The 21123-nt window shown below is 53.2% G+C and overlaps 1 protein-coding gene across 1 annotated transcript; it reads right to left on the reverse strand.

Annotated features, from left to right (window-relative positions):
* Positions 1–5860: 5860 nt before the first annotated feature.
* RBBP8NL (RBBP8 N-terminal like) lies at positions 5861–19385 on the reverse strand. Its single transcript, XM_057400864.1, has 13 exons — positions 19273–19385; positions 17846–17888; positions 17248–17343; positions 16798–16910; positions 15671–15743; positions 14270–14436; positions 13715–13806; positions 12186–12337; positions 10236–11031; positions 9717–9825; positions 7745–7806; positions 7296–7422; positions 5861–6163 (listed from the first exon to the last, which is right to left on the reverse strand). Exons 1-13 carry the CDS (start codon positions 19337–19339, stop codon positions 6045–6047), a joined length of 2016 nt encoding a protein of 671 aa, XP_057256847.1. The 5' UTR covers positions 19340–19385; the 3' UTR covers positions 5861–6044.
* Positions 19386–21123: the final 1738 nt, after the last annotated feature.

Here is a 21123-nt window from a genome sequence, read left to right on the forward strand (position 1 = left end):
CTCTTGATACACTAGCAATCAAAATGATGTCTGATGATAGGACCTGAAATATGGGCACTGAATAAAAGATAGATTTATGAAACACCTACAGGCTCTATGTCTTTTCATATGGCTGTTTCGTAAGGTCCTTTTTTGGTATACTGCTGTAAGTGGGGCATCAACACTTGTCTTGGAGCATTAATAGTAAATAATAATAATAATAGGATAGGAAACATAAAGCAAAGTTTTCCTGTAGGCTTCCATTAAAAAGTCTACATGGAAGTAGAAACTCTACCCTTAAAACCCCAAGAACATCTCCAGAATTGTATACTATTCAATATAGGTCACATTTGGAGCCTAAATCATTTGGCAGCATCATCTCATATCACAGCTGTGGAAAATATAATTGGGATAAAATGGAATTCAAATCCTTCCCGCTGGCAAGCTCATCAACTAAGCCAATGGATAAATGGGCATGGAATGCATGAGAGCAAACAGCTCCCTAGAACCCAAGATTGGCTTTTTAAAGAGAAATAGGGTGTTTTTTCCCAATCTTTCCTTGTAGAAACAGCTGTAGGATGTCATCGTCCCACTGAGTCAGCGCAGGATGGAGCAGGAAGGAGCCAGCCTCCGTAGCTTAGTGGGTTGTGAACTTCAAAGCTGAATTTAGCGCGTCGAATGTTGCTGCTGGTAGTGCTGGGGAGCTTTCATCTGCGTCTGACAAGCCAAGTAGCTCACAGTGTGTGAGTTCCGTGGGCATCTTGCTGCGTTGCAGGGAATCTGCTGCTCAAACAGATGGGTGGCAGAGCAGCATCGTTTCCACAATTGGCAGAGAGTGGGTACAACCCCGAGCAACTTCTCTCCTTGTTTCCTGCAGTGAGGGAATCCCCACAGCAGGGAGACGGAGGGAACCCGAGCTCCATTTCAGCTGGGGGTGCTCCTAATACATCCCCAGGGATGCTGTTTTGGAGGAAGGACGGACTCATCACAGTGCTGCTGCATGGCAGCGGAAGCACGCTCCACTCTTAACAACTGCAAAGCCCCAGGACAAACTGGAAGGCTGGTAGCTTTACATTCACAACAGCATCATTACACAAATGTAAGTCTTTACTTTGAATCTCCAGCACTCAATTCAGGCTCATTTTGTTCCTGGACCTCCTGCTTTACCTTAAAGGAAGCCTTGGGCTGTGTGAGTACAGTCTGAGCAGTCATGGGTTGCTGGAATAAGGAGCTGGTGAGGAGAAGGCCAAGCCTGCAAATCCTCTCTCCAATAGTATATGGGCAGCAGAGTCACCAAAGTCACCAGTTTTCTCTGCATGCAAGAGCTGCAGGATTTCGTCTAAGCATCTGATATGAAACAGTGTTTTGAAGTACATACGTGGGCTGGGTGTTAGGTTTTTTTTGAAACCATGGCCCAAAATCGAGCAAAAATAAACAGGTCATAAATGTATTTAGGCTGGGAAGCAGAAGAACAGCCTTCCAGCTGGAGGAGCTGCTAGGATTAAGATAAGGCTCCAGAAATTTCTGAGCACATTCTTCCCAACATAAGTAGGGTGCAGATGGGGATCCAAGAGGCCTAACAGGGGACAAGGGTGGTCTCTGGAAGCCTGGGAAGATCATGGAATCCCAGACTAGTTTGTGCTGAAAGGGACCTTAAAGCTCACCCAGTCCCAGTGAAGAGCTTCTGCCTAAGAGCTCATCTCAACCTCTCCTCTGTCAGTTTAAAGCCATTCCCTTTGTCCTGTCCCTACAGACCCTTGTCCAAAGCCCCTCTCCAGAGGGACCCTTTAGGCACTGGGAGCTGCTCTAAGGTCTCCCTGAGCCTAAAGTAACTCCTACGATAAACTTTGCTTGAGGTAAAGAAGCAAAGGAGCTCCCCACATCTCCCCCTTCCAGAAACAACCACTCGGTTCTGGGATTGCCAAACCTATCCAGGACTTCAGAGCCTCTTTGCCAAGTGCAAAGGATCACCTTGTGCTCTGTTCTGAACCCCTGAGCTGTCCCTGTCCCCTTTTACACCCATGCAGGGTGCATCTGACCTTGGGAAGGACAAGGGGTAACGGGTTCAAACTCAAACAGGGGAAGTTTAGATTGGATATAAGGAAGAAGTTCTTTCCTGTGAGGGTGATGAGGCACTGGAATGGGTTGCCCAGGGAGGTTGTGAATGCTCCATCCCTGGCAGTGTTCAAGGCCAGGTTGGACAGAGCCTTGGGTGAGACGGTTTAGTGTGAGGTGTCCCTGCCCATGGCAGGGGCGTTGGAACTGGATGATCTTAAGGTCCTTTCCAACCCGAACTATTCTATGGTTCTATGATTCTAGACCAAAAGCCCAGCTTAAATCCTAAAACAGGACTTAAGCAAGACTTCAGTAATGCCTGGAATGAGTTTTCCTGCTGCGAACCGAGGAGTGAAGCTGTGTTGCCAGAGCCAGCACTATAAATGGGCATTACTTACTGATCAGATCTGGCTAAAAGCATTTCACTGCAGAGAAGGTGGTGCTCAGCCTCATGAAAGGAGCATGAATGGAGTCACCTTCAAAACCATCCATTGCCATGGGGGCAATACCACCGCAGGAGTTTGTAAAGGGGAAGGGACTGATGTGCGTGACTCTGTTTTGGGTGCTTTTGGTTCTTGCATTGCAGCCAGCTGCCTCCCCAGCACAGTTCCCTTTTGCTCATTGGACTTCCTACTTCCCTGCATTACGCACACAACAGAGGAACCTTTGTGTGGTGGCAATCTGTTTTTTTCCAAGAGGGAGGTTTATATTCACTGCACAAACTTATTGCTTATGAAATGTTACAAACCAGGGCTAGAGAGCAGCCGAAAATGTCAGTTTGCCGCTGAGTTTGGTGGGAGGCTGATGGGGGGAGGACCAGGGGGTCTGCTGAGAGCAGCAATCTCAGCTGTGCGAATGATTCAGCACATAGATGCTTCAGGATCAGGAGGTAAAAGAGTTGGGGAGGGCTTGTTACTGGAACTCTTTTGCATGACGGGCACTAAAGGAACCAATCCTTGCTGGTTTGGATGGAGTGAAGCAAACAGGGATGCTTACACCCTTGCTCTGTCTGGTCTGCAGTTTCCAGCCCAGCCCCTGACCCGAGCTATGCTCCCAACGCATTCCTCTGGGAATCTGGTTCACCAGCCCCTATGTCCTACCTACATCCCATCACCAGTGACATCAGAGCTCTGATTTGTCAGAACAACACAAATATGAGCTACCAGCCTCCCCAAGGGCCTGACCTGCTCCTGGGACAGCTTCTCCTCTGCCTTACTACTCTGTGCATTGTAACCCATGCACTCCAAGGGTAATTTCAGTGGAGATCATTGTGTAAAACGGCCTTGTGCTGAGCAGAAATGTGGCAACAGAAAGGATCTGACTCTGCAGGAAGCACAGATTGCTGGTGCTGGTCACAGATATCCCTTGGGATCGTGAGCCAACCTCCAGTGACGTTACGAAGAGGCTGTGTGCTCCCAGGGAAGGCAGGATCAGCCCGTTGGACTCATCCTGACCTCCAGCAGAACCAAACCTCCATACGGAAAACCTCTGCAAAGCTCCAGGCTTCCTTGCATGTCTCCAATTCCTTCCTTACAGCAGAATAGTTCAAGTCTGAGGCTGCCTTGCCTATCACCCCATCGATACATACATCTCTCTGACAAGGCTGACTTCAACAAAAGCCTGACAGGCATAATTATGAGAATTAATGGCCTTCAGCAATTACCCTTGTTCCTGCAGCTCGGTGGTGGGAAACAGCAAGCCAGGAGCAGAGTTTCCAGGCCTGGAACATGGTTTAGTGTGAGGTGTCCCTGCTCATGGCAGGGGGGTTGGAACTGGATGATCTTAAGGTCCTTTCCAACCCTAACTGTTCTATGATTCTATGATCAAGTGCAGGGTCTGTGTTTTATTCCCCCTTCAGCAACGAGCACTTTGCTCAGAGCTGACAGAGCTATTGTTTGGTTTTCTAGCCATAGGATTGCCCTAACTATGAAATACGTGTCCCTGCCAGGCCTCAAACACATCCTGCATGGAGATACAGGGCATCAGCTGAAAATCCCTGCTGGGAAAAGGCAAAAGAAGTCCGATAAATGAAGGTGGATTCTGTGGTGGCCTCGCACAACGGGAGGGGAAAAGAATCTCTAAGAAAAGAAGTTGGGTCACTCATTGTTTCTGGCAGCACTTGAGCACATTTTGCTTATCCAGGGATCGTCATAGGGAGGGGATGATTTTAAGGTCGCATTAAAGTTCCCTCCCTCCTCAGTTCTCCCGATGCCAGGTTGCCTCCCTGCAGCCTGAGGGCCCTCCTAATGGAGCTGCATTTCAGCTTCTTATTTCATGTCCTTTCTTCCCTTTATGGGCTATTTTTAACAGACGTTTACCCAGCTCACCGCATGTGGTCAGTGCTGCTCTGGGTACTGCTGCCCCCGGCAAGTCAGCCCGAGCAAGGGACAGACACAGCGCTGGCTGCCCAGGAGGGGAAAGCATCACTTGTGGCCCTGATCCACCTTCCATGGCCGTGATCTGATGAACACTAAGCTGGGATAAAGCAGCCCTGCAACCTGCACCCCCTGCGCCAGCTCCTGTGCCTGCATCACAGCAACAGGATGCAGAATGAGGCGGAGGTTACCCGGGCTGAGCTGGTCCCCCAGGCACTGTGTAGGCTGCGGTCTGCCCATGGTGGTTGTGCCATGAGAGCTCCTTCCTGCCCTGCCTGGAGCCTGTGGGCATGGGGCATCACCAGTGCAGCTGTGATGGGGATGGAGGTGCTGCTTTCTCCATTAGACCAGTTACAACTTCCTAACCTGGATGTCTCAAGCATTCCTGAGCACAGATCTCCAGGGCATTGACTCCCAGATGATGCATGGCCAGGAGGTAATTTATGAGCTGGGTGGGACTTTGCTCCTGGTGCAAAGCATGACTAAAGGGCTGAGCCCAGAAGAGCTTCTTTGGACTCTATTGCATGGGGTTTTCAGGGGGAAGCAGTTGTGAGATACAAACCCCTTCTGCAACTCCAACCTGTAACCCATTGCTCTGTTGTCAAGGTCTGTCCTGGTGTTAAGCAGAAGCTGCTGAAAGATGGATTGAATGTGAGGAGGAGAAACCCATCAGCCAGGGGCAGGATCTCTGGCAAAGGGATCAGCGAAGGCCGAAGTGTGTTAACACACATGTTCTGCACAGGGCTCTGCAGGGGTTATTTGGAGGCTGTGCTTCCACAGCCAGCCTGCTGCTAATGAAGGTACCCCATGGCTTCCAATGAGCTCTGCAGAACTGCAGAGATGGCAGGAAGATGGGAGCTGCCTAAGGAATGCTCCAGCTTTTCCCAGTAGGAAGAACCCAGCCCAGCTCCTGGTGCAGTGATGTGTGTAGGGATGCTCACTGCAGCCCTTCTCCTCCCATCCCGTCACTCACTGCTGCAGGAAAACTTGCCATGCTTAATGCATCAGAAAAGCAGTGTTTAAGAACAGTTTATCCACGTGAAAACCAGCTCCCAGCAATGCTGCCAAGGCCGGGGGGAGCTGCTGAGCTGGTGCTCCTCATTTAACAAAGAAAACCATGGGCTTTCTCCAGGCCAAACAAGATCCACACATGGATGGAACCTGGGTAGGGATTTAATCAATGCAGGTTTGTGCATGGGGTCCCCCTTGGTCACCACCCTTTGTCCAGCCACTGGCGCCAGTACATGGGATCTGGGGGTCCATTCTCCTTCCATGAAATCCCAGGGGAGAGCATGGTCCTGACCACAGTGAGTGCTGCAAGGAGGGCATCTCCTTCCCAGCACAGGTCTGCTCCAGTACAGGGCTGGGAGTGGGGGGGCACTGAACGTGCTGCTCCATCAGCAGGGACCTGGCTGCTCCAGGCATCACCCGCATGGCTCTTCCTTGCCTGGCTTCTCCTGGGGCACCAAGTGAGGATTCCCAGGGTGTTCTACTCAATGAGTCCTTATGGGTTCCCCACTGCCTGGCTCAGCAGGGCAGGAGGAGCTGCTCTCCCAGCACGGGTGGGATGCTGAGGTCCCCAAGCCCTCTCCTTCGCTCTGCAGTGTCTGTGTCGCTTCTCATCCTGCCCTGCTGTTAGGTCTCCTCGGAGGCAGCGTTGTGGGAAGCGGAGCTGTTCTCTGATTTCTTCGTGCTCCCTGCTGAGCACTGCTCCACTTTGACTTTCTTTCTTCCCCTCATTGGCTTCTTAGCTCCTGTAAAAGCAAGACGACTGCAGGAGTTACCCACAGAGAGATGGATTTACATGTATGAGCACAGCGTGGCCTCAGCCCAGAATAGGGGCTGCACAGGGGGAAGCAAAGCTCAGCAAAGGAAAGGTGAAGAGAAACCCCTCTCACACGTGAGATGCCTGTGGGAGGCTGCTGTGAGCCTGGACGCAGAAACAACATGGGAAGACGAAATAGGAGGAGAACTGACCTGGTGCAAGGGGGTATCTGAGAGGGTACCTGGACCAGTGGGATGTGTTCCTTGGATTTCTCCCCCTCCCAGTGTGGTACACGGCAGATACCACATGCTGAGAGAGGGATTATGCCTCTCCGTGACCCCATTCCCGCCACAACTGCACCCAGCCCTCACTCGGGACATCCTTGGACACAGTCCCAGGAGTCGGATGGTGCTGTCCTGGGGAGCAAAGGACAGCTTCCTCCCCCGTGCTCCCAGTGGCTGGCTTTGTAGAGCACATCCTCTTCTCACCCAGCTCTCACCCGGCGGTGATGCTCCCTGAGCGAACAGGCACCTCTAAAGGCCAGGCACAGAGCAAGGGGCAGCACTTGCCTGTTAAACAAGCTCCCTTCGTGCTTACACAACAGCCCCCTCTGCGTTTATAACTGGGTCAACACTTCCCTGTCTTTACCCATGGTCCAGAGGGGGTTATGGTGGGGTGTTTCTGACAGGGCACTTCTCAAACCTCAGCATTCACACTGTCTTATCCTTGCCCTTACCAGGAGCAGCGCTGTGCTTATTCACCTGTAGGAAACACGGGTACGACGCATTCCTCTGTCAGCAGGGAAACCTCCCTGGCTGCACTGGAAGATCAACAGCGCTGGCAGAAACCTTTCTCTGAATGTCAATATCTCACCCCTGGGAATGTGGCCTTCTCCAGTCACCACCTCCCTGACCAGCTGAGCAAACACGATGGACTTAGCCCTGTTAGCTTAGGTGCTCAGGAGGGCTCTCCTGGCCTCCCTGACCAGGTTTCCTTGGCTAACCATTAGCAGGGGCTTCACTGGATGGAGACACAACCGTGGCCAAAGCACATCACTACTGCAGGGAAGGTGAGGGCATTGTAGCCCTGAGCTGCTGCCATAAGGCATTCCTCCTGCCCACCTTTTGTCCAGGGATCATGTCCTCTTTTTCTCTTCTTCTGCAGAGTGTAAGCTTTGTCTTTGGTGCAAAAATACTTCCCATCAGCCTGGGCTTCTTGTGGGACATCATCTTCATATGGGGCAGCCACCTACATCAATGAGAAGAGCAGTCAGCCTATAAACTACCCTGGCTTTCATAGGGAGCTGATGGCCTGGCTGCACTGCTGGGGACATTTATGACCATTGCTATGGAGTGGTGACGAATGCTGTTGCTCATAAACCCTCTTGGCTAGCTGGAAAGGGTGGTATCTCTATCCCTCAGCAACACGTTGGGTAACTGTGTGGGAATGGGGCTTGGCATCTTGTGTAGGAAGAGCCATCACCCTCTGGAGTGAGCTCGGGCAGGGATAACCGGTCTTACACCTCTCGGACCCAACACCCTAAGCTAATGGCTGAGGAGGGCAAACAAACCTCGCTGTCCGTCGTGTCTGGCTCATCAGATTCCTGCTTCCCAGACTCAGCATCGTTCTCATCTAAGGAAACACAACAGGAAGGGGGTTTGGCTGGCAGGAGGCCCCACAAGCTCAGGAGCAGATGCAGACCCATTGAGGCAGCAGATTCAGCAATAAACTGTGTTGCAAAGCAGAGGCACCACCAGCTGCATGGCTTGAAATGAATATTTACGGCAGATCCAACAGGACTCTGCTGGGGAAACAGCTCCCGATAAAGCCACATCCATAGGACTTTGCTACCTTAAGGCCATAAGTGCTGCCCCAAAGCCCATGGCTATGTGCAGGTTGGGAAGCTGAAGGGTATTGAGAACCCCAGACTGCACCTTCCCACTGGAGACCAGGGTGAGGAGAAGCGTGTCTGGGTAAAGAGTCCGAATGGACAGCCCAGTGCTGGCCTGCGGCTGTCAGCAGGGGTGGTGTGCAGAGGAGCAGAGGGAGGAAAGGCAGGGGAGCTGCTCCCCTGCCCAGCACAAGGGCTTCGCCACGGGCTGCTCAACCCTTGCTGCCGGCATCACCCTGCCTGCACCCGCAGCACCACGACTGCACTGGCCATGGAGGGCAGGAAGGGCTGGGGACGGAGCTGGGCCCCCTTCCCAGGGGCATTCCAGGGCCTCAGGACTTGTTGCTGCTTACACCCAGGTCTAGCTGTGGTGGGATTGTTGGGAGAGCATCCTCCCTTGCTGCCCCTGCCCAGGCGGGAGGGCCGACCCTGCTGCTTTCAAGCCCCCATAGAGCCCCTTCTCCCATCCTCCCTTTATCCTTGGGAGGGTTAAGGTTCTCTAGAAAGTGCAGAAGTGTTTGTGTATGGTTTCCTGGGCATTGTGTCAACCTTAAGGTGAGAACTGAAGAAAGCCCTGTATTCCCACACCCAGAATGTAATCAGCTGAGATTCTTCTGCTATGATGCTATCTCCTGAGCATGTAAATCACAGAGGACTCCCTGCTCCAGTGTTCCCAAACCACCCCGACACGCCCAGACCAACTAATCCAGGCGAGCTCAACTTTCTGGCCCAGCCAGTAAGGCTGGAATGGAGCAGCTCTGGGCAGACGTGCTTCCTGCTCCGCTCCCCATGGCTGCTGCCTGCCTCCCACCCGCCCTGGGCAAACCTGGCACCCACATCCTGCAGTGGTCAGGCAGGGAGAAGGTGTAATGTGTCCCCAGACTGAGGGCACTGCTGGTTTGGGGAATGGAAAGGGCTCTTACGGAGGATGGAGCTGGGACAAGGAGGAGAGCATCCTGTCCTTCCTGCTGCAGGTATCAGCATCCCTCGCTCCATGCTCAACCCTACAACCTGTGCCAGCACAGGGCATGCTTTGAAGCAAGTTGGAACACACAGGGGTGGTTTGTCCAGCACTAGTCCTGCAAACCTCTTCATTTTCCCCTTCTCTGGGGTGACTCCTGAGCTTCTGCTTCCCTGAGAGGGGTGGGTAATGCTGGGGCAGCAATGTCGTCCTGTCATGGATCACTGTGGAGCGGGTTTTGCCGGTGGGTTGATGTTAAACTGATGTCTTTAGCTGCTGGAGAGCTCCGTGCCACCCAGCAGCTGAGTGCAGGATGGTCTGCAGGGTGTGCAAGGGCACCCCACGGGTGGTTCCTGGCCTGTGCTGGGCAGAGACATTGGGCTCTCTCCAGAACAGCCAGGTTATTTTCTCCCTATAGGTGCTAAGCCTGAATCTTGGGCATCCGCAGAGTTGAAAATTGAGCCCTTAAGGATGAAGATGTGAAACCTGAAGTTCCCCTGATGGCCCAAAAGCACTGGGAACCAGGAGCACCGGGTTCCATGGAAGGGTGTCCCATGCTGGTCAGTCACTGCTTCGGTCCATGGGGGTTGTGGGTGTGTGCAGAGCCCAGCGCAGAGCTCGGGGCTGTGAGATACCATCACCCAAATGTTCCTGCTTTCTCAAATGTCACGTTTGCCTCGGGCTTTTTACCTGCTTCTCCCTTCTGTGCGCTGCCATCCAGCCTCACCCCGGCCTCTGCAGGGGCCTCTGGGTCGCTCGGTGTGGAGTTGTTTGTCGGATGTGCCCGGGAGACTGTGAGCTGTAGGATACAGGGAGCACAAATGCTGTCTTCACCAGGCAGGAGCAAAGGGCCATCCCCAGCCCCTATGTGGTGACAGTGACAGCCGTGGGGATGAGTATGGTAGAGGTGTTTCTATGCACTGGTGGTGCCCAGCACACCTCCTGCACCAACCTGTGGGACAGGGCACAGGCAATGCCTGTCCTTGGAACCGGATGGAAACCCCACTGGCATGGGAGGGGAGGTGGGAATGGGAGCCAGGGCTGGGTAGCTGAGGCTTTGCCATGTGCGAATACATCCCTGTGGCTTCACACATGCAGCAAAGCCATCCTCCCATGGGACATTAATGGTCATAACAGTGCCAGCACCAGTGCTGGGCATCCTGGGCAGGGGAAGGGGCCACGGTTGATGTCAACATGAGCTGTACTCACCACAGCTGCATCCTCCTCCTCCTCCTCCTCCTCACCAGCACCAGGCAGTGCCTGGGTGGCACTGGGCCAGCGGTAGGGGGGGAAGCACAAGACATCCCGCTCTGCCCCATGTCTCCCATGGGGACCACGGGCTGCCGGCACTGCGGGGCTGTCCCCGGGGCTCCGCGGCTCCCGGCGGTGGTGCCAGCCCCTTCCCCTGCCTCGGCCAGAGTCTGACAGGTCCAGCGGCGCGTCTGCACCATCATCCCTTGCTGCCTTCGCCTTCCCTCGGAGCTCGGAGCTGTCCCGGCTCAGCCAAAGCTCCTTCTCTTCCTTCCCATCTGCAGCATCCTCCAGGAAGGACCTCTCCTCCTTGCACCCTGGTGCGGTGCTCGGCCATGGGGAGAGGGGCCTCTCCTCCGGGGGGAGCTTTGCGTCTCCATCTCCCCGCGGGCCTGGCTGGCACTGCTGCATGAGGAGATGCTGCAGCCGGTCCCTGTGCCTGAAGAGCTGCAGCTTCTCCTCCAGGTGCTGGTCCCTCACATACACCATGGCGGCCGGGAGCTTCAGCAAGGCTGCGTGGTCCTCCCAGCCATCGCGTGGCCGCGTCCTGCCATCAGCATCTTTGGCTCTGAGCAAGTGGCTGGAGAAGCTGCTGCCGTCCCGGTCGGCAGGGGCATAGTCGCTTGCCAGCCCCAACTGGTGCAGGGAAAGGTGCTTGTGGAGCAGGCAGAGCTGCTCTCTCCGGGTGATCAGTTTGAGGTTTTCATAGGATGGAACAGCCTTGGGCGAGTCCGGTTTAGCTGCTGACAAATAACTGCGAGAAGCAGGAAGAAAATAACCACATTAATCAGAGAATTTCCATGCAACTTCCCAGCTCCCGCAGGTGATGTGCGTGGTCTCTCCTGCTCTTTCTGTGCCCTGCTGCCTGTTGCAGCAGCAGGCGTTGTGCTTGCCTTTGGGTGCTGTGCTAGGGAGGAGGGTTCTGGTGGCTGTGGGGCTTGGGCAGTTGGCAGCAGGAAGGCATCACCATCCCACCATTCAGCAGTGTTCTCCTGCCTCTGGACCACAGCAGCTTCAGGCAGGGAACTGGGCGAGTGGAGGACGCAGTGACCACTCACATCAGCACTGCTGCTGCAAAGTCACTTCTCAATCCATCTCTTCCAGCCAGAAGCATCCTAAGAGCCCTCCATTGGGCTTTCTCAGTGCCTTGGTGGACCTGAAGACCTCTAGGACAGAGGAACAGCCCACCCTGCCCTAACCCACTCAATGGCAGGTTTTACAGCCATGCCAAGAAGGTCATTATTGTGCATGAACCTGCCCTGCAAACCCAGTCCCTGCTATTGCTGCTTATTTGGCAGCTTCCGTGTGTGTGAGCTTTTCCTGGGAATGCTCGGCAGATCTGATCCCACTCTGGGAAACACACAGTCTCCAGGTGAACTCCCTGGCTTTGCTCAGCCCTCTCTGCTTCTGAAATCAATGGAGTGGATAAGCCTGGGGAAGTGCTGAGCCCTGCAGAAAAGCCCATTAGAATAGATAAGGAAGGATTGCTGCCTCCAGTGAGGCAAGTCCTCTCCTCCCCCTGGAAGTGAGGGCACCTGGTTCCCTTTATGGGTCTCTCTGACCAAGCTGGAGTAGCGAGAGTCTGATCCCGCTGGGCTGGATTCCAGTCATTTTTTGCTGGTGTAAACTGGGAGACCCCCCCCCCCCCCCCCCTTCTCTAAGGCTGTAGGAGAAGTGTGGAGAAGAAGGTGGGCAGATACAGTGAATAAAGGCCACCTTATGATAGAATCATAGACTGGTTCTGGTTGGAAAGGACCTTAGGATCATCCAGTTCCAGCCCCTGCCATGGGCAGGGATGCCTCACACTAAACCATGTCCTCAAGACCCCATCCAACACGGTATTCCCAGTGAAACTGCTGCAGCAGGCCATGATCAGACCCAACCATGACCCACGAGCAGGCAACTCACGCCTCGAGGCTGGGGCTGTGCTCACGTTCCGTCTTCCTGGCCGGTGGGGACACAGCTGCCCTCGAAGGACTTCTTTCCAGCAGGCAGGATCTGGAGCCGGGTCTCACCAGGGCAATGGTTCCATGCAATTGGTTGGCGATCCTCTGGGATGCCTGTGGCAGAGGGAAGAGTCTGGGTGAGCTGTTCTGCTGGGCACATGGTTAAGGGAAGCCCCACCAAGCTCATTGGTGTGACCAAGACAATCAGCTCCTAAGAGCTCTGCTTGATACGGTCCTGTTCAACAGCTCAACCATGTTTATATTGGTTTTCCCAGGAAGTTTCCCCTTTGGGTTTTCTATCGGGATGCACAGTATTCTGTATCTCCTGGCTGCACTGATTTGTAGGTCTTGTGCCTCCTCTCAAGCCAAACCATGATTCAGTGGCTTAACCAAGATAAGACCCTGCAAATTCCCTGATCCCTAAGTCATTCCACTAGGCTTCACCCATGCAGGCTCCCAGCTTGCACTGATTTGATGAGTGTATTTCCAGTGATGTAGCTGGCTGTGAAGCCAGGACATCACCTTCTCCATCTGCTGTCCTGAAAGGCTCAGCACATGTTCTGACTTGACTTTCCCCTGCCCACCTGGAGATGTCACCAACCCTTCCTGCCATCCCTATTAATTATCCTCAGAGCCAGCCTGCAGCCTTACCAAAACCCCTTTCCACCTGCTCTTTCAAGTGTTCTGTGGCCTTCAGGTAAGCGAAGCCTGTGCCAAAACAGAAGCATCTATGTGGGTGTGTATGTAGGCTCGAGTTCCCAGGAGCAGGGCTCCAGGTCCTGCAGCCTCCTCTCCCGGTGCCCAATATCACCGTATCACTCAGCATCCCTCGGCTGACACATACTTTGTGTTTTAAAGGCACGGCAGGCTTGCATCAATGCACAGAATGACAACCACTGCATGCCAGGCCCTTTGAATACACCAATATTCATGATGCTGCAGGTGGGGAGACATCTGCGCAGCTCCTGGGCAGGGCAGCTGTGGTGTGTTTGTCTCAGTACCCACAACTCCCACAGTTTACATGTTCTCCAGGCTTTTCCAACACTCGCAGCGCTCCAGCTTCTTGTTCACCCAGTTGATGGGGAGCTGACTCTGTAACTCAGGATGAGCTACACTGAAATGTGGCTCAGCACAACCTCCCCAGCTCCTTCACTGGGAGCTTTCCTCAGCAAGACATCCGAGAGAGGAACCAGAGCGATGGGGAGAGGACTCAAGGATGCTAGATGTGTTGCCAGGAAGGATTAAGATGTACACACTCACAGCAGGGACAGGAGCCTGTGCCGAACTCCAAATGCTTTGCTTGTGGGTGGCAATGTCTGCAGAGAGGATGTACGTTCGTAGGTGTCCTCCTTGGCTCTGGCCACAGCAAACTGGCTGTTTCACCCCATAAATGCCTCCTGCTCTTTCCCTGTCCCAGCCTCTTCATCCAGTTCTGATGACCACAGGGGAAGGGAAAAGGCCCGAGGACATTGAGCTGCCTCCAACACTCACCACTTCTGCGAGGCTGACTTCCTGCAGGACAGTGCTTGGGGAAGTCCTGCTGCTTGGAGAGCTTCTCTGGCTTCTCTGCCCCGCAGGCTTCTCTGCAAGAAAGACACAAGCACAGTGACGGTCCCCCAGAGCTGCTGTATGTGCTGCATGGTGCTGGCGTGCCCCCGCTTCCCAAGGATGCCACTGGGTGGTACCAGCCATCCCCTGTTGAGGATTTCATGCCAAAATCTCCATCTGGCTCAAGCCAGCACCGGACTGAATGTACCCTCCAGTGTGTGTGTGTGGCAATGGAGCAACATGGGCTCTGCAGGAGATGGGTGGTGGGTGCACACCTGCACAGCACTCACGGTGAGGGCACCCAAGCACTCTAACACAGAGCAGCGTTTCTCCCTTGACCAGCATTCCCCCCACCTCCAGCAGCCATTCTGTCCATCTCAGCTGCCAACAGCTTGGTCTTTGCTCTCCAGACCCTTTCCCAGAGCAGCTTTGCACCATGGCTCATTTACTCTGCCCATCCCAGGTCCACCAAGGGCGGCAGGAGCCAGCAGCACCCACCTTCTTCCAGCTCGAGGCCTGGCCCATCGTGGTGGGCTTCTTCTGCTTCCCTGTGAGCTGCTTTCTCGGTGCTGGCATTCCTGCTCACTGGGGACAGCAGTGGCAACGGGGAGCTGGGAGTGGAGCTGCTTTCCCTGGAGGTGACTCCTGGGGGCTTTGCCCTGTCCCTATTAAAAGGAGGAAATGAATGAAGGAGAAGGAGCAGGAGAAGGAAGGTTTGAGAGCCACTGTACTGGGACCTCTGAGTTATAAAGCCCAATGTACAACTATACATATAGATATGTATGTGGATATACCGGCTCCTCAGACTCGCCTCCTTCCATTGCAGGTTATTGCCAGCTCAGCTGCAGTCTGGAGCATGGGACAGAGCCAACATGACAGCTCAAGGTCTGATTTCCCCACTTGGCCGTGGGTAACGTCTCAGGAAGATGTGACGTTGGGAAAGCCAAAACCCAACTGCGGCTGTTGCAAAAGCTCTATGAGAACCTGTACGTCCCTGGCTGGGCTTTCAGCCTGGGTTCAGCATGGGGATGTGGTGGCTGTCCCCCCTTCACCATATCCAGCTGGTGGGGCTGATGCTCTTGGTCGCTATAAGGGAGTCATTGAGTCTTGGAGACCCTCACTTATGCCATGGACCACGTCCTGGCTGGACCCTGATGCTGACACATGGGTGCTTGGCTGGAAATCTTCCTATCCAGCAGCCCAGGGAATAGAGCAGGAATGCTCAATGCTCAGCAAACCCAGCCCAACCGACAGCTCTGAAACTCCCCGGGCCTTGGGAAGAACTGGGGAGTAAAAGTGAGAATTCCTCTTTAAGTGGATGGTGCTTCTGGTCTCCAAAGAAAACACATTTCTAAACTAATCCCTCGGTGCTAATTCCTTTGGACTTTAAGCCCTGGAGGGAAGAGCTGATTTGTATGTACTGGCCAGCCTGGCAGGTTAGCTGGGATATGAACCTGTTGGTGCAGATCACTTCTCCCTCTTAACCCCATCTCAGCCCCTTCACGTCACTCTTCTTCCCCAGACACAACCTGTTTCCTGCAGACCCTCTCTGGCTGCTGCAGGAGCAGAGCTGGTGCCATGGGAAAGCCATGGAAACCCCGGCTGGGCTCCATGGCCAAGGTGAGTAACCCAGAGCTTTGCTTCCCATGAGACACCCATGGAGGGGTGCCCAGTACCCTTGTTCCCCAAAAACTGAATCCTTGGATGCAGGTGAACAGGAGAGCGAGCCAAGACCATTATGGGTGTTTTGGTATCTACCATCTACAGGACATCATAGGACCTAGATGCTAAAATACCCCCGAGGATGCCACGGTTCGGCCATAGCCCTGCTTGGCTGTGGGGATGCCTCTGTCCTTACCAACACCCCCCGCAGTGAATGAAACCCGGCTGAACACTTACTCCAGGCTCCGGAGCTTCTTCACTTCTTCCTTGAGCGTTTTGTTCTCTTCCCGCAGCCGGTTCGTCTCGTTAGCTGCAGGGACACAAGTTGTGCCTGGATTCAGGCACTGCACGCAGGGAGCCGGTGCTCCTCACAGCTCCGTGGGTGCACAGGGACGAGGGGGAGGAAATGGCACCGGGGTTTGAAGGGATCCCAGGTTTTCTTCCTGCTCTGAAAATACGCCAGGGGCCAAGGGATAAAAGGGAGCATCTTCCTGAGCTGGGTTTGGGTCAGGACTCGGGGTGCTTGCAGCTCAGAGGAGAGCATGACCCAGGTGGGATGGTGGCTGTGGGACAGTGGGATGGACACAGCCAGCACCCTGCCTGTGAGCATCACTGCTGCCTCCCATGAGCAGGTGTTGGTTTAGGGGCCGTGGAGGGGATCAGATGAGGGTCAGAGGGAGCTGTGAGCACCCAGCAACTGGGTGCTGCATCGGTGAGCAGAGTGAGCTGCTACCTTGGGTCACTGCTTGAAAGCATCACTTGGGGAGCAATGGCATAACAGGGAGATGATCCAAGGGCTGCTGGCACCTCTGCGTCCCTTGTAACTGCCTTATAGAATCTCCTTTACCCCCACGACCCACGCTGGGCCAGCTAAATCCCCAAGGAAAAACACACGGAGCCTGAGAGGTCCTGGGAGCTCTGCCAAAGGCTGGGGAGAAGCTCCCTCACGCTTGGTTCCCATCTACCCGCACTGAGCTGCTGCTGTGAGTTCCCTGTCTGTGCCAGTGTTGCTCCTCCAGTATCAAATGCATCTTTTATCCATGAGGCTGACATGGCCTGGCCAGCCTGGGGCTGCTCTTGGCATCAGCATCTCTCATCTTCCTGGGGGTGCAGAGGGCTGCAACCCCCCAGACTCTGCCACTTCATGTGAGTGGCTTTGTCTGCTTGTGGGGGGAACATGGACTGCATCTGCAGTCCTGCTCAGATCTGAGTTTCCAAGCCCCCAGCACTTCCATTCACTTGCTCCCTTGTCCCTATCCCCAAACCCTTCCTGGATGTCCGCTCACCATGGGGGTTTACATGCAGGTATCTGGGAGAGGAAAAACTCAGCCCAAGCCGAGCTTCTGGCAGGGGATGGTACGTACTGAGGATGAAGATGTGCTGCAGGCTCTGGAAATGGGAGGTCTCGTACTCATTCTGCTTCTTTTTGGCCAGCTCCTGGGTGACCATGCATCTGTCGCAGAGACCCGCTCGCAGCCTGGAGGAGAACCCACGGGCAGCAGCTTGTTACCACATGGTTCCCATCAGGAAAATAAGCTCCTGCCCTTCCCATGGAGAAGCATGAACACCCAGAATTGGGGAGAGGGGTTTCATCTGTGCAGCCCAGCCCTGCCTTTTCCTCCCTGACAGATCCAGTCCCACCACCATCAGCTTAGAAAAGCTCCTCTCTATGTGCCCCTCCAGCTCTCCCAGCAGCTGAGTATGAGCAAAAAAGGGGTTCAGGTGCTCCTGGGAAGGCAGCAAACCCAAACTCTTCCCTTAGGGGGGTGCCCTCACTGCCACCAAACAGCACCCTATTGAGAAAGCAATCTTACCTGTTTTCTAACACCTTCACGTTCTCTTTAAGGACCTTCTGTTGTTCCCTTAACTGGTGATTTTTAGCAAACAACTCTTCAATTCTCTGAGCATCGCTGATTGAAGAAACGGAGCACAGAAAAGAGGGTTATTGGATTTCTCCCCCAAATCTGTGCCTTTATCCCCCTGTCAAGGGGAAGGATTTCTGTTCCCAGCCCACTGCGCTGCTCAGTCCGGTGTAGCTGCATTGCTCTTGCTTGTGTGTCAGGAGGAGAAACAAATGTATTGCAGCCCAGATGCCGCCCTGGGACACCCTGGAAGCTTGCTTCATCCCAGCTTATTGCTTCCCAAGAGAGCAAGCATCCATTGGCACAAGCATCACTTGCCGGTGGGAGGGCAAACTGTAGGTGGGCTGGGATTACCCCAAGCCTTGCCTGTGCTGGGGAGTTCTATATGAAAATCACCAAAAAGGTTTAGATTTGGCAAATCCAGAAAGGCAAAACATGCTCGATGAACCAGGCAGCCTCAGAGGAGTGCCCAGAGGTCTGAAAAGGAAGCAGCAGGACCCCCTCTCCACCCCTGCCCTACTGTGGGTAGAGCAGACACAGCATTGCTCACCGGCACTTCTCGGTCATCAGCTCCGTCAGCTTGCTCTGCAGACCTGGGATAAAGAACAGAGATGTGGGTATTTATTGCCAATTCCCCAGCACTCAGGAACAAAATGCGACATCAGAACGTCAGGAGCAGGCCAGCTTTGCAGAAACCTCATCAACTCACAAACCTTATTTCGGAGAAGGAACGACCCCTTGCGCGTGTTAAACCGCATCACAGTTTAACGCAGCAGGCAAAGTGGTGCAAAATGTGAGCACATTTTCCATTTCCACTCTTTAAAGAGCCTGCATTTCCCTCCCAGCCCCAAAAAAGTCCGTTGCTGTGGTGTTTCTCCTCCTTTCTCGTTACAGCATGCACTTCCCAGGTGGGCAATACTTTACACCCCTCGGGGCTGCGAAGCATCTTGAAGGATATTTAAACTGAACAAGCTCATCTTTCGCTGATGGATCTGCAGACGTTACATCCTCTCAAACCCATTTCATGCAAAGTAGATGTAAACATGGTTGAAATTGCTCAACAGTTTCCTCTAATTCTCACACGGCTCGAAGTTACACAAGAGAAGGGTGAATTCATAAAGCAGAATCCTCCAAAAGCGCTCTTGTTTTGTTCATAGTATCGATAGTGGGAATTATTCTAATAGGAAAACAATTGGATTTGGCATTCGGTTGCTTACCTTAATGGTTCTTATTTAAATAATGTATAGCCTAAGGAATAACTTGTTCCCTGGAGGAATAAACTATCCAAGCTGACTTTAAGGTTTTCTTTAACAGAACCTTATACTTCTGCTGCTTCTGTCTTATAGATTATTGCATTTTCCACTTTCCCCTTAATCCCTCAGTACCCAAATATGCTGCAATCCACACTGCTTGGAAAAGATACCTGGCAGATGGGCATGTCACTTCTGCAGACCTCCCAGGTCACCTTTATCAGAGACTGTGGATGGCAACAAGAGCAGGAAAGGAGCCAAATCCCTTGTGATTAATGCTTGGAGCGAGTGGGATCCCTGAAGGGACTGATCACCTCCGTGGCTTGCTCTCCAGGAGCACTGGATGAAGGAATGGCCTCTCTCTTCTGCTCCTCCTCATCATCCAAAAAGTTACTGATTTTCTCAGTAAACCCCATTGAAGATACCAACGTGTTATGGAGGGTGTGCTCCTTTGAGGGCCAGGCTGGGACCCTGTGCATGCATGCATCCATCCATCCATCCATCCATCCATCCATCCATCCATCCATCCATCCATCCATCCATCCATCCATCCATCCCTTTTTCTTTCCCTCTCTCCAGGGTATGCTTGCTGAGCCCTAATTCCCAAAGCTCCCTAACCCACACCCTCTCCTCCTCCATTCAAGTTACATGAAACCAACCAGATCAAGTGGCCCTACAAAGAAATGGACCTTGGCTGGTTTTAGGAAGCCTTCTCGTGTCTCCTTACCTTGGACCTCTTTCTCATGGATTTCCTTGAGCTTATTCAGGAACTCTGCAAAACTCTCCATGGTCATGTTCAGGGCTGTGCCGCACAGTGGGCTGCTTCCAGGGAGAGGATGTCCTTTTGTCCCAAATTAGGCCTAAAACAGAAAGAAAAAGCCCAATAAAAGAGAAGTATCTTGTGCTTGTGGTGTTCTGGAGAGTCTTAGGAACAGGACAAAGCCCGCATACAGAAAGTAAAATCATTCTCTAAACCACAGACAAAGCAGGAAGCTCATCCAGGGGACACATTTTTGTCCACCCTGCCTCATGGCTTGGATAAATGGGAGAACCAAAAGACCAGCTTTTCCAGTTGGGCTTTTCCTCCCTTTTCCCTAAAACCGCTGTTTTTTTTCCTTTATTGGTCAAAAGCACCCCTCAAAATGAGAAGTGGAAAGAAACCCACAACAGCCCCAGTTCAGCAAGACGGGAAAGGCAGGAAGGAAAGTAGTTGTTTTTTTAAGAATGATTTTAAGAATTTTAAGGTTTTTAAAGGATTTAAAAATTTGAAGAATTTTTAAGAATTTTGCTCTGATTTTTAGATTTTTTTTTCCCTAATCTCAGAAATTTTGAAATTACCAGCAGGGATGAAAAGCGGAAACTTTGGAGCTGAGAAAGCTCATTACATCACTGATGACCTCATTCCTCACCGGGATGCTGATACTGGGATAAACTCTTTCCTTTCCATCAGCCAAACCCCTGGGAGGTCTCAGATCTCCTGAAACAGCCATAGGACCAGGTCCTTCCTGGACCACTGTGGCACTGGGGAGGGGTGTGTGTCCGAGCATCCCTGCAGAGCATCATGGATGGTCCCGTGGCGTGTGGGCAGGAGAGGGTGCAGCATCCCTGCACCCCACTGAGCAGCTCAGAAAAGCCTTGCCCAAACCCAAACCCATGCTGGCAGGAGGGGGACTTCCACATGAGGACGTTCAGCATTGCCACATGGGAGCTTCTCCCCTAGAAGTCACGCTGGGTAACTGAGTCATAGCCCACAGCCCTGGGCCTGGAACACTCAGCCTTCAACCATGCAGAGATGACCAGGAAGAAAACATCCCCTCTGCTGTTTGGGGGTGAAAGGCCAGGCTGGGACCTGCATTTTACAGCCCCACGGCAGAACGGGGAGGTTTCTGCTGTGCTCCAGCCCTGCTCCCTGCCTGTGCCTTTATCTGCCTGCAGAGCAGAGGTGTGCCGGATCACCTGCATATGCAAGATGTGGGCACGCAGGGCTGGAAGAAGAAACTTTCCCCTAAAGCATCTGATTTTCAAACGAAATGAGGCACGCGCCGGCGAGCAGCAGCAGGAGCTGGGCTTGTGTGCTCCCGGCACGCAGGGACCGGCACAACACAAAGCATCTCGGAGGTGTTTCCTTTGCCTTCTGAGCAAATCCGGTACAAAAGGAGCAGAAATCTCACTCTATGGAGAAAAAGATAAGGAATATTCATTGCTCCCACTTCCCTGGGCATAAACCCCCCTTCTCCAGCACTGGGGGAGCTCTTCCAGTAAGTGAAAGCCACCCGAGGCATGGTGAGGCTTGTTGTGGCTTGTGCAGCTCAGGACCATGAAATGGGATTGGGATCTCTGCTGCTCAGCTCCAAGATCCATAGCAGAGCAAGGGAAGTGATACCCAGTTCTACTCCAAACAGAAATCCAAAGCCTTGATGTTAATAGGAAGTGCTTCATAGAACCGCTGGATCCTAAATCCAGCTCTGCCCTGGGCAGATGGGAGGTTGTGAGACCCACCACTGCCGTCACGGGTCTGCAGCCCCACTGGGAAGGCTTTGAAGTGCTCAGGCATGAATTCCCATTGCATTCCTCAGTG

This window comes from Pezoporus wallicus, unplaced genomic scaffold (assembly GCF_028554395.1).
Source record: "Pezoporus wallicus isolate ANWC-B61680 ecotype Strahan unplaced genomic scaffold, APGP_CSIRO_Pwel_v1 contig_11133, whole genome shotgun sequence".
Lineage (NCBI taxonomy): Eukaryota > Metazoa > Chordata > Aves > Psittaciformes > Psittacidae > Pezoporus > Pezoporus wallicus.